This window comes from Arachis stenosperma, chromosome 5 (genome assembly GCF_014773155.1).
Source record: "Arachis stenosperma cultivar V10309 chromosome 5, arast.V10309.gnm1.PFL2, whole genome shotgun sequence".
Taxonomy (NCBI): domain Eukaryota; kingdom Viridiplantae; phylum Streptophyta; class Magnoliopsida; order Fabales; family Fabaceae; genus Arachis; species Arachis stenosperma.
This window is the reverse complement of record NC_080381.1, coordinates 140,792,819-140,807,856: the sequence shown is the minus strand read 5'-3', so window position 1 is coordinate 140,807,856 and position 15,038 is coordinate 140,792,819. Positions and strand designations below refer to the sequence as shown.

At 33.9% G+C, this 15,038-nt stretch overlaps 3 protein-coding genes and 1 pseudogene across 3 annotated transcripts; 1 reads left to right on the top strand and 3 right to left on the bottom strand.

The window, feature by feature from the left end:
* Nucleotides 1–4,870: 4,870 nt before the first annotated feature.
* On the bottom strand, nt 4,871–5,951 carry LOC130981581 (protein FAR-RED ELONGATED HYPOCOTYL 3-like). Its single transcript, XM_057905164.1, has 2 exons — nt 5,079–5,951; nt 4,871–4,984 (listed from the first exon to the last, which is right to left on the bottom strand). The coding sequence occupies exons 1-2, from the start codon at nt 5,949–5,951 to the stop codon at nt 4,871–4,873; spliced, it is 987 nt and encodes a 328-aa protein (XP_057761147.1).
* A 33-nt stretch (nt 5,952–5,984) lies between these two features.
* LOC130981580 (protein FAR1-RELATED SEQUENCE 5-like) lies at nt 5,985–7,102 on the bottom strand. The gene is made up of 3 exons (XM_057905162.1): nt 6,750–7,102; nt 6,253–6,653; nt 5,985–6,040 (listed from the first exon to the last, which is right to left on the bottom strand). The coding sequence occupies exons 1-3, from the start codon at nt 7,100–7,102 to the stop codon at nt 5,985–5,987; spliced, it is 810 nt and encodes a 269-aa protein (XP_057761145.1).
* Nucleotides 7,103–7,186: 84 nt separating this feature from the next.
* LOC130981579 (uncharacterized) lies at nt 7,187–8,932 on the bottom strand. Its single transcript, XM_057905161.1, has 3 exons — nt 8,738–8,932; nt 7,602–7,661; nt 7,187–7,486 (listed from the first exon to the last, which is right to left on the bottom strand). The coding sequence occupies exons 1-3, from the start codon at nt 8,930–8,932 to the stop codon at nt 7,187–7,189; spliced, it is 555 nt and encodes a 184-aa protein (XP_057761144.1).
* Nucleotides 8,933–12,149: 3,217 nt separating this feature from the next.
* LOC130981800 (uncharacterized oxidoreductase At4g09670-like) lies at nt 12,150–14,611 on the top strand (annotated as a pseudogene).
* Nucleotides 14,612–15,038: the final 427 nt, after the last annotated feature.

Sequence of the window (15,038 nt, the reverse complement as noted above, 5' to 3'; positions counted from 1 at the left end):
AATTGCAGAAAAAAATCCATCGCATTTGGCAATTAAGGCGGAGTTTCAGAAGAAAACAACAACCCAACTGCGTGAGTTTGTCTTTGCTTGTCCAATGGAGACTGAGCAACAGAGAATGAGTTTTAGAAGATACTTTATCATGGTTGTTTTGAAGATGTTTCTGAACCCCACAAGCCAACAAACTATTTCTTCGTGGCACCTCCCTCCAATATTAGATGTGTCGAACCCTAGAAGGTTTCATTGGCCGTATCACATATTAAAGTGGCTGCGGGTTGCGATAAGGAAATTCCAAGACGAGAGCAGGGAAACATGCGGCGGGTGCATGTTCGTGTTGCTGGTAATGCAATAAGTTACTTTAATTTAAAACCGATGTACGACCGTAGGTGTAATTCCTAAAATTTAAGTTATTTCTCTATAGGTTTTGTACTTTCAGCGCTTGAAGCATGGTCCGTTGCATGCATGTCGAGTACCCGAATCCTGGATTGTTGAATGGACAACTAATGTGCTTGATAAGAAAGCCGACGACGTTATCTCACAGGTTTAATCTCTAATAAAGCATTTTATAAATTCTAGTTGAACAAAAATTGCAATTGGCGGTTCACGTTGAATTTTTGGAATCTCTTTTTTGACCAAATGTTGAACACACAGGGTTGCATAGTAAAAAATGCAAGGAACAAGAGAAAGCAAAAGAAACATTGTTCGAGTAAAGCTGTTAACGAGATGGGAAGGTGTAAAAGGCCCCGCAACGAGACTGACCAATCACCGTCTACCAAAGGGAAGACTTCACCCTCTCCAAGATATAGGAAGACAGAAAAGGTGATTTGCTTTCCTTATGAAAGCTCGTGAGCTCAATTAATTAGATCCTTACTTATGCGATATGATGGTTGATCGTTATCATAGAATTTGCGATTACAAAATTGTAAAGTAACTTAATTCTGTGGCTGTATAGCTTGTTTTGATATATGAAGTTCATAAAAGAATGGTTAGAAGAGCTGAATTCAATGACCGTGTATGATATTTACATGTTTTTATGTTGAAAGCTTGTTTGAATACAATTGTTGTGTCTTATTTTTATTAAGGTTTTATTTGAGTTGAGTTTGTTACTTAAACAGGAGGATTTAGGATGCTCAAATTAGGTTCTAATCTGAATTGGATAGATAACTTATGATTACATGTTTTTATTAAGGTTTTATTTGAGTTTAGTTTGTTACTTAAATAGGAGAATTTAGGATGCTCGAATTAGGTTCTAATATGAAATGGATAGATAACTTATGATAAATTTATTTGGATGGCTTTTTATGTATGAAAGAATTGCTTGATGGGGCTGCCTAGTTGATTCATTGTGTGAAAATAGATTTTAGTGATGATTAGTGTGGTTGTAATTGAGGATGTACACTGTAGTTGGGTTTTGGATGTAAAATATAGTGTGGCCATAGATGGTTAGTTTTGATGAACGAATGTGACTTTGTTCTGTTTCCCAAACGCTTGAAAGTTCACATTAGATTTTTTCATCTATTTGTTGTCCCATGTTGAACACAGGGTTGCCTAGTCCACAATTCAATGAAAGAGAAAAAACATAAGAAAAAGTATTCGAGTAAAGCAGTTAACGAGAAAGGAGGGTGTAAAAGGCCATGCAAGGACACTGACCAATCTACCCAAGGCAAGGCTACATCTCCGCCAAGCTATAAGGAGACGGATAAGGTGATCTGCTTTCTGTAGGATAGCTCATGTGATCATTTGAATTGGATGTTCACTTTATTAGATTTTTGGGTGTTCACTTTAGTATGATATGGCTGTTCACTTTAGTAGGGTGTTGTTTGTTTGTTGATTTAAATGACGATATGCATGAATTTACATCACAGTAATCCAAGACTGGTACGAGGAGAAAGTTGCCTGTCCGTAGGAGCCGATCTAGACGAGGCACCAAAAAAGAAATTCCAAGAGGAGATGTCTCAGGAAGCACTGTGGCGCCGTTGGTAGTTCTGGAATCTGACGATGATGACCACGTGCCGCTTGCTAGAAGGATACAGTTATTCCAACAGCACCCTCCGCCACATGATGCAAGATAAGAAGATCCAGTGTTGAACGGCAATCATGAAAGTCATCAAGTAGGAAAAACTGACCTGAAAAATGGACACCGCCAGCAGCACGTGTACAGCTCAGTGACTATGATTTTGACCGGTTAGTGGATTATTGATTACCTTGCTGTATGTTTTTCTTCTTTATTGTTTCACACCCATGTCATGTGATTAGCCGTCTAGCTAGGCATGACTTGTTCTTTTAGGTAACTTCTTGTCCAATTCGTTTGCAGCGAATTTGACATCTCTATCGTTCAATGTCCTGAATTTGAGCAAGTACTCAATAATGTTGAACAGAAGCACCAAACAAAAGCCATAATCATGCAACCCCTGCAAATGGTGTTTCTAATAAAATCAGCCTATCATACACCGAGTCCAGGTAGACCGAGCTTTTCACTTGGTTTAACTCAGCTTGAAAAGACTCCAACCCCCTCCCCAATACATTCAATTCATCCAAGACTAAAAGAAATAAAGTTGGGGGAGACTAAGGAGACACAAATCAGAACATGGATACTTAACCCGTCGTTGAATAAAAAATCAAGATTTAGCTTCCTATGAAGGGCGGGACTACATGGTATTACAAAGGAAGGACTTCTGGACCTTGAAACCCCGCAGTTGGGTAAACAGCTGTGTAAGTATATGAACTTAAGCATGCGTTTTAATTCCATATCCTTATATCGGTGTTTGAATTACACTTGCTGAATACTCTGTGTAGGTAATTCAATGGATGTGCTATTCTTTCAATGACACTCAATCATCTAGGTTCAAGCGAGAATTCTATTGCGTGTGTCCAGGCATATTGGTAATTACATTCTTATTACAATGTGGAAAGAGCTTTTTCTTGGGATTCTTACTATGTGTGGGTATGCAGGAATCAGTTATAAAAAATGGTAGTCTGGAAACATTTATGGATGGTGTGACACCAATTTATGATGGTCTTAGTCCATGCTTTGGTGATGATACTAGGTTCTTTGACAAAATAGTAGCAGCTAAGAGAAAATGGGTGAATTGCTGTTTTGTATTTAAATACCTGTTGGAAATAGGTTGTCACATGATTTGAGAATGTTCAGGTTCTTGAAAGGTCGAATGAGATCAATATGTTTTGTTTTGTTATGTTTTTTTTTTCTCACATGAAAAACATCTTCATATGTACTGCTTGCTGCAGTGGTTAATTCCTTATTGTCGGAGGGGCCATTGGTGGGTATATGCATTTGATGTGATTGCGAAGCGCTTACTTATTCTCGACAGTTTGCATTATAGACCAGAAGATGATAAACGAATAAAGCTCGATGCATATGTGGTAAGATACCATAATTATTTTAATCAATATACAGCCGCACAAGTTCTAGTCTATTTCATTTTGCTGGACTATGTTCGTTCCATGAGTTTCAGGGAAGACTATGTGAGGATATGGCAAGCATTGCTATTCCTGCATTTGTTCGGACTATGCACGGCCCAGCTCGTTCGTATGCGAGGGTTTTAAAGCAACCGAACAAGTGAGATGAAATTATAACCCAAATTTGAGGCTTTTTTTAGATTTCATTTCAAAATGTGTCGTACCATGTAACTTGGTTTTTCTCAACCTAATTGTAATAGCATTTTATTGTCCTGTAGCTTTGACTGTGGCATGTGTGTCATTAAGTTGATGGAAAGTTGGACCGAAGATCGTGAACTTTGTGAATGGGTTGAGGTTTGTTAAATAAATATTTACGCAAATGTCATGATTGATCTTGAAAAAATATCACTGTAACTGTTCTTAATACTAAACCAACTGATAAATCTACCCACAAGATTCACTCGGATCAGACAAGATGAAGTTAATGCTAGACATTATTTGTGGCCCGCATAATTCATTGGTCCACCAGCTTATTTCGTTATTGGAACACAAGGATAAACCTGTTCGTCGCAATGCACCACGGAACAAGAAGAAGGACGTTAGTTCACCATACACTGCACCTAGCACACGGTCATTGATTGAACGTGCGGAGGGATTACCGAAGGGGGCAATGCGCAAAGGGAGGAAGAAGTTGCTTACTTAGGACATAGTTACAATGAATTGAACTACCAGTTTATACTGAGTTTACTTACTGCTGACATGCTTAGGGATTTGTTTTTGTCACATTAGAAAGACTTGATTGCATGGCATATTTTTTTTTCTACAGTACAATGATTTATTGGTTATGTCACCTAAAAATTTATCCATGTCCTTTTAGATGTTAGAATCCCAAATTTCTCAAGGTTGTTTGGTAAAGTTGCCATATTTTGTGCATGTTGAAATAGGTGACCACTAACCATTCACCAATATAGCTAAACTGAACATCCTATATCTTACTATAATGAACATCCAGTCTAACAGGGTCAAAACCTAAACATAACAACCAAGTCCTACACACACGAATACTAACGGCTAACCATCATTGCTTAGAGTAAAAATGAACATCTGAACAACTATGGGAATGAACATCCACTTTAGTTCTTTAAAAATACGTGAAAACAATGTCTATGACGAGTAGCTACGTGCCCAAAAATTATACAATAAAGCATGTAGAAATCGGGTACAACTAAAATGTCTCGTAAATTACAGAATAACCATCAATTATACAAGTTATGCATTAAGTCGACACGAATTAAAATTGGTAAAATTTCCTCATTCTACCAAATGGAAAAAAGGTTCTTGCAATTAATAACATGTGGACCTTTGCAACAGCTGTCTTAGAACCTTGAAACTAACATGAATCCTTTAAATACATAGATGAGAAAATATACACTATCACAATCTTGTCCAACTAATCCTACTTTTTCTTGAAGGAGCTTAACAAAGACATGAAACCACTGGCTTGTTCGGGAACATTAATGCCAGTAAAAGAACCATGGTTTACATCTTGAAATGCGTCCGGACGAACCTCCTGCCCAAAAAAAAAGTAAAAGTCCAACAGTTATATTCTAGGATAGTAATATACCAAATAAACATACAAACTTGAGATTAAGCTAAACATCTACCGGGGATAAATTCTTTTGTTTTATCCGTCTTGAATTCTTAAAGGACTTCTCAAGGGCAGCGCCGAGCCTCTTACTCCTTGGCCTGCCCTTTGTGGTGACCTTTGTTGGGCCTAGTATGTCATCAACACCAACATCGTTCGAACTCTGTGAGCCAATGTTGGTCTGGGTCTTTGACACGCCCTCGGACCTCTTTTTGGCACAGTGCGCATCCAACCTGGCCCTTGTTTTTTCCAAAGCAACATGCAGCAATGCTGTTTCATCATCGTCAACGATGAACTCTTGAGCAACATTATAGAAGTGTGCACACAGTCGCCTGAATACAACATGACTCTCATCTGACCGACTAACATCATGGCTACTTTTGACATACGTATGCTTGCGCTTTATCTTCTTGCTCCATCTAGGGAGAACATAACAGGAAAGTACTTTGTACACTTTATACAAATGGAAAACTTCAAGGCAGTGACAGCACAACACACCTGAACTCTCAAAAAGATTGCACTCACAACGAAGTTCCTGTGTCGAATGGTCAAAGTGAACATCGTACGAAACGCATAGAATAGTATCGTTAACTAGTTTCTCCTCTTCCACCTTCACGCAGACCAATGGACCCTGTTCATCAACTGCAGAAACTCTGCAGTTAGCCTTCTTCACAAACTCAATTTGAACATCCCTAAAAATGCTCGTGGTATGCTCTTGCTGAAACTGTTTCTCCATAGGCGAGGTGGTTGCACAAGGGATAAACCCCCTCGAGTCTGCAGCATCATCTTCCAGTTCCCTCTGCTCCTTAACTCCAAGCACATTGTTATATTCGTGAGCAAATTGAACCAAGCTAGTTTTACTGTGTAAGTATCCACCGTAGAATGCGTGCATGCTCTTACTCCTTTGCGTACTCTGCATTGTTGCCTAAAATTCACCCTTGAAGTATATTGGGACCCACATACGTCGGTCATCATAAAGATCTACAAGAAATAAATAATCCCAAATTAAGCATAGAAAGCTTACACCAAACATATTACTACACCTGATAAATGACCATCCACAAGCACTGATGTATTAAACATCCAAATGTATACTATAATGAACATTCGTATAAAAAATTACTGATAAACTAAACATTCAGATGCCAACCAATAGCAATAAAAGCGTGTGAAGTAATTGTACAGTAACAAACCTGACAGCCATGTATTGTTATGTAAGTTGTACTCATCTATAAAATCAGCCCAGTTATCTTCAAATGACTCCTCGGTCCGAGAATTCCACACAATGTCATTTAGGTCAACATACAAAGCTCCGTACCGGCGGTAACCCCCAAGCTTGGAAGGTAACTTATTCATAATATGCCAGATGCACCATCGGTGGCGTGTGTCGGGTAAAGTATTTTTGATTGCACGGTAAATGGATCGACATTGATCGGTTATGATACACTGTGGAGCACTTCCCATGCACTTCACCCATTGGCTAAAAACCCACACATAACTTTCGAGTTTCTCATTCCCCAACAAAGCACAACAGAGGAGGGTTGACCTACCATGGTGGTTGACCCCAACAAACGAGACAAACGGTAATCCATGCCTACCAGAAAAACACACCAGTTGTAAGAAATGCCAATCACGATCGAATAGCGTTTTATCAAGAAAAGGAAAAAACACCAACTAAACTACTATGTACCTATTTGTACTGTACGTGCTGTCAACTGACACGACGTCTCCATAGTATTCATACGACGTCCTACACCTTACATCAACCCATACTGCACTCTTAAATTTACACTCCTCGTCCAACTTCACAGCGTAAAAGAAGTTCGGATTGATGTCCTTCATTCTCCTAAAGTAGCTCATCATCTCCCTGACATCTGCATTCACGTTGCTAGTTCGGAGCCTTGCTGTTATATAATTTCTTAAATCCTTCTCTGAGAATCCCAAGTTAGAGTGGCCATCAGCCTCATTTGACAAAGCAAGGAATGTCTTATTTGGTCGAATCCCAACCTCATTATTATCCTCAATCACGCACTTCGCATGCATGGTCAGCTGCCTATACCCATGGTAGTGCACTATTTTTTTCGGTGAACAGGGGTGAGAGTGCGTCAAGTCAACCTTGAGCAAAACTCAGTCTTGCACGTCTTTATCAAACTTTATATATATCCTTGCCTTGCACCCAGCAGCTGAAATCGTATACTTCCGCATTGGTGGTTTAACACGTGACTCGCGGATCCCGTCGCGATTACAGTGTATAGCTTGGTTAATGGGAGCCTTTGTGATCTTATCAAATGTTGTCGTCCTTATCTTAGTTGCAAATCCAGCTTTCTTTGCATAGGTCACATAAAAGTCATGAGCAATCTGTAACTGAGCAAACCACATTCCAACTCTTGGTATCTCGTCTTCTTGTAGGCAACCATGATCTGGTAACTGTATTTTATATTAATCCGAACGAAAAATTAATTACCATTAGTTATCAAATCAAACATGAATATTATGACTACACAAAAGTAAGATTAAAAGGTAAATCACCAAGCTCCATCACCTCATCACTAAGCTCCATCTCTTCACTTCCAACATCTGTAACATCCGATAACTGCGTGGCCTAAAATTCCAAAACAAACAGAGTAACCAAAAGGATGAAGATCCTTATCAAAATTCATTTCAATAAAATCTCTAAAATAATCACCGAAAACACATCAATAGCTACAAATTAAGCAAAGAGAATTATTTTTTTCATTTCATGTATTATTTAATTAATTCCACCCATTATTTGTTTTTTTTTTAATTCAATGAAAATCATGAGGAATTATTAGTTCCATTTTGGCTATTATTTAATGGGCCTTAATCACCCTTTCATGGCTTCTTTTTTCACTCCAGTCACAAAATTCTTTTCTTGTATATTTACATGCACACACTCTTTTCATCAGATGAATATAGAACATAAGCACATCTTTCATTATAAATCACTCAAATAACTTCATAATTGGTTAATCTATACAAATGTAGGAAACACATAACCATATAATGCCATAAGCGTGAAAAATATTAAAATAACATTCAGAAAGCATATGAGCATATATCTAAAAAATATCCAGTGAGCATATAAACATACCATTACATGATTACAACACTCATATAAGCATCCCATGGTTAGCATGTTGTAAATACAGGTAGCATTCACTTCAATTTAGTCAACAAATTCAGCCACTACATCACCTTATGGTTATCTATTTTACATACTTGCATGATCATCATGTAGGGATAACATACGCACACCATAGATAAAATGCATTCATGTAAGCATACCAAAAAATTAAATTATGCTATCCCATCATCCATATAAGCACATAAGTCCATAGTAGGATGATTAGCAAATAAAGATGCCATTTAACATGAAGAGAGCATACATACATATACAAAAACACGTACGAAAATATGCTTCGTGGATATAATCATATAAACATGAACTGATTAATTAATTCCAGCTAATCCTCAATGCATGTAATGATATCATTAAATATAAAATAAACATAAATTTATTTGCATCTCAACTCATCGACTACAATTGCATGTTTCAATAACCATACAATTAAAGAACACATTTACATTGTGAATACACATAAAAATTAAACGCAAAATAAACATCCATGGCAGAATTTGTGGATCATAATTGCTCACCTTGTTCGAGTTGTGACCGTGGCCTGCGATATCGCCGGCTAAATTTTCTTGTTCGTATGGTAAATTTTCTAAAACGTCAGAGGCTACACAAACTAAAGGTTCAACAATATCGACCTTCATTAATGAATTTCGACAATGTGATGTGCATAAAGGAGGACCTTCGCTTGAAACACGTTCTTCTTGCAATTCTGTCATTCTGAAGGAGTCAAAATCGGCTGCGTTCTGTGCGGAGGAGATGGCGGCGCTGCCCAGTTAGTTGTTATTGGCGGTGGACTGTTTGATCGTAGATGAAGGAGGAAGCCGATCAACAGGACACAGTGCTGAACAGTGGACTGCTCTGGGAGGTAGAAAGATACGCATGGGGCAGCCGTCTGATCGAGGATGACATAACGCAGAGAGAATCTCGTTTTAACCTAATTAGTTGATTTGAGTCTATAATTAAGAGCAATTCTATTAATTTCAAATTTCTAATTAAAAATAATACAAAATTAATTAATAACTTATAATTATTTTTTAATTTCAATTAAATCCCATTGTATATATTATACAATAATTCTATTATTTTCTCATACTTTCCCATTATCTTACTATATAATTAATGTCTCAATAAGTACGCTGTTAACTTTTCATCATGGGGTTGAGTCTTTAGCCGGCTGGCACTGTGTTCAGCTACGTGGCATTATCATCAAAGTTATGTTAACCTTTCTACGTGAGAATAATAATGTTGAGTTGTTTTGAATGTTTGTTGATTTGTTCTTCTTCCCTTAAAAAAATGAAATCCTAATTCCTAACTATTATGGAATAATGATCATAGAGAATATAAAAAATATTATATCATTGAATTTTTAGAATTAATTTTGAATATGAGATTGAAACATTTTGTGAAGATATCCTTTATCTACGGGAAAATTTTTTTTACTGTATAATAATCAGCATGCAATTTATACTTAATTATATATATATACACATCTATGTTATCAAGAAAATTAAGCAAAGAGACTATAAAAAAATGAATTTTTATTTTATAAAATTTGAATCTACCATCATTAATTATGGAACCCAAAGAATTTAATAACATTGCTTAATTTAGTAATTTTTCATTGATTAATAATGAAACATTGTTTTTTTTTTAAATATAATATAAATAAAAATGTAAAATAATAAATACTTCGCCTATTAATGTTTCATAAAAACACATAATGAAGCATTTTAGTGAGAAAGGTTATTTCAATCAACCATATTAGAAATACATAAAAATTAATTATTAAATCAATTATTAGTATAAAATATATATTAAAATATAAAAATTATATAAAAATAAATTAAATAATATATATTTATATATAAATATATAATGGTTGATTAATAATTAATTTTTCTGGGTAAAATTTTTTTTTTATCTCAATTGCATGTGTGTTATATAATAATATATAATATAAGTTTAATTATACTATTAATCTTTATAATTTTATTAAATTTTTAATTAAATTTTTATATATATTTTTTTAATTAAATTTTTATATTATATTAAATTTTATAATTAAGTTTTTAATATGATAAAAATATTAAAAAACAAATATTTTATTAAATAAAATAAATATATTTAATATATATTTAATTGAATATTCTATTTTATTTAATAGAATATTTTGTTATTCTAACCTTTGTTATAATAAGAATTTAGGTACAAAATCTGATGTAGTACGGGACGGACCTACATATAAGGAAGAGGGGGCATTTGTCCCCACAAAATTTAAAAAAAAAATATTAATACTTAGAGTAAAGTATCATTTTTGTCTCCAACGTTTGGGGTAAGTCCTATTTGTGTCCCTAACGTTTAAATTGTTCTATTTGTATCCTTAATGTTTATAAAAATGATTCAATGTTATCCTACTATCAATTATACTAACAAATCAGATTATATATTTCAATTATTCTCACTTGGATGTATTCATTCTCAATTAGGTCTCACTTGGATGTGTTCGATTTTAATATTATACCCACTATTTGTGTTTAGATTCAATTATGTCCCTAAAAAAGTGAATTATGTAAATGTTGTAGGAATTAGTTTCAACATTTGATGAGCTATTTTTCGGAGTAGATCATCGATTATATCCCAGACATTTGTATTCTAACTTCGATAAGAGATTTTTAAAATTCAAACTAAAGCGCTCATGATGTGTAATTGACAGCAGGATAACATTGAATTACTTTTACAAACGTTAAGGATACAAATAGGACGATTTAAACGTTAGGGACACAAATAGGATTTACCCCAAACGTTAGGGACAAAAACGATACTTTACTCTAATACTTATATATATGTCTCTTCTTATATTACTTCAAAGTAATAAATATAAATGATTTTTTTGTGTTTTATGTTAAATTTTTTTGTTAAACTTAACATATAATAATAATAATAATAATAATAATATTATTATTATTATTATTATTATTATTATTATATTTGGGTTAGTATAATAATAAATACATAAATAAACTCAAAATTAGTGATAATTAATTTTATTATATTAATTAATTAGTTGATAATTAAATTGAAACTTAGTTTTTTAATTAAATACAACTTAAATTATTAGTTATTTTTTAAAAATTATTTAAGATAAAAAATATTATTATATATTAATATATGTATTAATATTATTATTAAAATAGTCTTAATTATAGTAATTATTTTGGTTAAAAAATTATTTATACCATAAAGACTATAATAAATAGATTTAACAATTAAATATGAAATAATAAAAATAAAATAATTTTTTAAGAACATATATAAAATACTATTATTATGTTAAAAATAAAAAGAAAGCCAATATAAATTATTGTTTTTATTATTTTGAATATTATATTGTGTGTAAAATTATCTTTTTATTATTTAAAAATATTATAATAAGTGATTGTGTGTATAATTTTAGTCTTTATCAATATGTATAGATAGTTATAATTTAAAATTTTAAATATATCTAAATCAATTTGGGTTGGTCGAGTGATCAGTCGTTGTCTGCTTAAACAAGTGTTGAGAGTTCGAATTTTATCTCGTATGTGTAGCAACTCATTGGCTAATTACAGACTCTTAAATGAAATTCATATTTATAACGAATTAGTTCTTAATTTATTGGGTATTGTGAAAATCTAAAAAAATATATCCATTTATCTAAATTTTATTATATTTTTGCCCCTACTTAAAAATTTTTCTGGCTGCGTCACTGGTACGAAGGCTTGATAAAAAGAAAAAAGTGCATGACCTAATAACCTATAATATATACAATCAAAGTTAATTAATAAATATTTAGGTTATTACTTTGGTGGAAATTTTTGTTGTGTGCACCGGTGGGAATTTTGATAAAATATTAGATATTTTTGTAGAAACAAGAACACGTGTTCGGCGAGATAGCACTGATTGAAGTGAAAATGATTAAATATAATTATCGCAGCAAGATCTACACAGCAACAAGCTAACCAAGTCAACAACAATGGCAGAAGAAGCAAGTCCAGTACGATTTGGAATCGTTGGTTGCGCTGACGTGGCTAGGAAGGTCTCAAGAGCCATAACTCTCGCTCCCAACGCCACCATCGTCGCCGTCGGAAGCCGCTCCCTCGATAAAGCCACCAAGTTTGTAGCCTCCAATGGTCTCCCACCCAATGCTAAGGTTTCTTCAATCAATTCCTTCGATTAATTAAGTAACTAATTGGACTATATGTTACTAATGATTAATTAATTTATGTTAATGAAGGTTTATGGTTCATACGAAGGGGTTGTAGAAGACCCTGAAGTTGATGCGGTTACATGCCACTTCCAACAAGCTTACATGTGAAGTGGGCGGTGCTTGCTGCTCAGAGGAAGAAGCATATCCTGCTTGAGACTCCGGTGGCTCTCAGCGTTTCCGATCTCGATAAGATCTTGGAGGCTTGTAGATCCAACGGTGTGCAGTTCATGGATGATACCATGTGGCTGCACCACCCTAGGACCACCAAAATGTTTCACTTCATCTCAGATCCAAATCACTTTGGTCGCCTTCAATCGGTATATATATGAACATTATGAACAATAATGCTTTACCTATACTTTCTATTATACTAATCCCATTCAATTATTTAAAGAAAATGGATCAAATTGACTTTCCATTATAGCAGTGGATTTTGTGAGTAATAGCCACTGGTCTTGTGTTTAAAATTGACTTCTATTTATTATACCAAGAAAAAAAATGATTTAGAAATATGATTCTTTATACCAAGACTTCGTATACTGTAATGACAACACTTTATCATATAAAAAAAAAAGAAACTTTTCCAAAAAAGCACTTAAATTACCTTCCTCTTTTTGTTTATGTGTGTATATATTTTGTACGAGTTAATATTCAAAATCTTTCTTAAAAATATTATGTTTAGAGGAATGGTGCATCAGAATTTATTATTTTTTTAAAAGTATGAAATAAAATATGTTGTTAAATTATTAAACTAAAATAATTAGACTAAAAAAATTGAGTTAATAGTTAAATAATGACAAAAAATAATAAATTTTGATCGCCTCCTAACATTTTTCTTATGTTTCAAGTTAAGAAACGCTATTTGTACACTAAAATAAGCTACTAGAATCAGCCACCAATGTATTTGTTTATAAATACATGTGTGGTTTAATTTATTTTCAATGTGTATTTGTATTTCAACATATATTTTATATTGATTACTGACTTTGATGGCTGATTTTGGTGTATAGCATAACCCTTTCAAGTTTCAACAGATATCAAATGTTTTAAATTGGTTCTTGAAAAATACATTTGTTGCATAGATGTTTTGTTCGTGAGTTAGTTGATGACACATGACATGAATCTTTTTGTGATGCGATTTTTGAATGACGAAGTTAGAATGTATGATTTTTTGAAACCAAATTGACAAGCAAGTAATCTTTGATCCTTCAAGACCACTAACCGATGTAAGTGCATATGGTTCAAATTTACTTACTGATTTCTTTGTTTGTTACATGATAATAGGTCCACTCCACCTTTTCTTATGGAGTTACTCCTTACTTTCTAGAGAATGACATTCGAGTGAAGCCAGATCTTGATGCTCTAGGTGCACTTGGTGACATTGGGTTCTATTGTATAGGCACAATTCTCTGGGCTTCAAACTATGAGTTACCTAAAACAGCAAGAGCATTGCACAAACATACAATGATGCTGGTGTCATTCTAGCTTGTGCTGCTTCTCTATCCTGGGAAGATGACAAAGTAGCAACCTTCTATTGTTCATTTCTCTCGGACATGTCAATGGACATAGTTGCAATGGGAACAAAAGGGTCATTGCGTGTTCATGATTATGCCATTCCTAACCAAGAGAAAGAGGCCAAGTTTTCAACAAGCTCAAACTCTGATTGGGTTGAGCTTTCCATTGGCTGGGCTCCAAATCCAAGTGAACATGTAGTTCACACTGATCTCCCTCAAGAGGCACTTTTGATTAGTGAATTTGCACGTTTGGTTGGGGAAATTAAGTACAATAACACAAAACCGGAGGACACGTGGCCAACTATTAGCAGGAAAACACAACTGGTTGTGGATGCTGTGAAGGCTTCAATTGATAATGGTCTTGAGCCTGTTCAAATTCAGGATTAATTAGTGACTCTAGTTAGCCTAATTTTGAGTGTTGTCTTTTATCATCAGTTAACAATAATAATGTCTCAAATCCAAGTCTCATTTCATCACAATCTTCAGGTTGATCTTTCTATGCTTTCAGTTACTTTATTTGAAGAGGTTTATCAGATTTGGCTATATTGTTTTTGTAATGTATATCCAAGAATTTTCGACACTTGCTTAAGCGAGTAGGTTACTTAAGCACCAACAAATACAAGTTGGTTGTTCAAGCTTCAACTCTTTTTATTTTTATTTCTTTTTTACTAAAGATAGGAGATTCGAATCCGCGACCTCTTAATTGAGTATAAGGAGACTATGCTATTTGAGCTATAACTCATTGGCTTCAACTCTTTTTATTTAGTTGCTAAGTTTTAACTATTTAGTATTTACAGTAAGTCTAAATAGGTCATTGACTAATTGGTTGTTGCATGTATAAGATGAATCACTTGTTTAAACGAATTAATGAACTAATTTAACTACAGTTATAGATTAACAGAGTCCAATCTATTTTTTGGTTATAGGCCCAAACCAAAGTCTTGTCTATTAAGTATTTACTTTCTTACAATAAATTTGGGTTGACTGAATAGTTAACTCACTGAGTGGAAGTCATAAAAAAGATTTACTTTCCGGTATTCACTCTTCATGGAAAAAGAAAAA

What these genes read in the sequence shown, in the direction of transcription:
- LOC130981581 (XM_057905164.1), bottom strand. Translation starts at nt 5,951, where the DNA reads ATGCACGCATTCTACGGTGGATACTTACACAGTAAAACTAGCTTGGTT. An exon ending in AACAAAAGAATTTATCCCCG is followed by an intron (nt 4,985 to 5,078) that starts GTAGATGTTTAG and finishes TTTTTTGGGCAG; the next exon opens with GAGGTTCGTCCGGACGCATT.
- LOC130981580 (XM_057905162.1), bottom strand. Translation starts at nt 7,102, where the DNA reads ATGCATGCGAAGTGCGTGATTGAGGATAATAATGAGGTTGGGATTCGA. An exon ending in AGCACGTACAGTACAAATAG is followed by an intron (nt 6,654 to 6,749) that starts GTACATAGTAGT and finishes TTTTTCTGGTAG; the next exon opens with GCATGGATTACCGTTTGTCT. An exon ending in TAACAATACATGGCTGTCAG is followed by an intron (nt 6,041 to 6,252) that starts GTTTGTTACTGT and finishes TATTTCTTGTAG; the next exon opens with ATCTTTATGATGACCGACGT.
- LOC130981579 (XM_057905161.1), bottom strand. Translation starts at nt 8,932, where the DNA reads ATGACAGAATTGCAAGAAGAACGTGTTTCAAGCGAAGGTCCTCCTTTA. An exon ending in ACGGTCACAACTCGAACAAG is followed by an intron (nt 7,662 to 8,737) that starts GTGAGCAATTAT and finishes TTGGAATTTTAG; the next exon opens with GCCACGCAGTTATCGGATGT. An exon ending in AGATGGAGCTTAGTGATGAG is followed by an intron (nt 7,487 to 7,601) that starts GTGATGGAGCTT and finishes TATAAAATACAG; the next exon opens with TTACCAGATCATGGTTGCCT.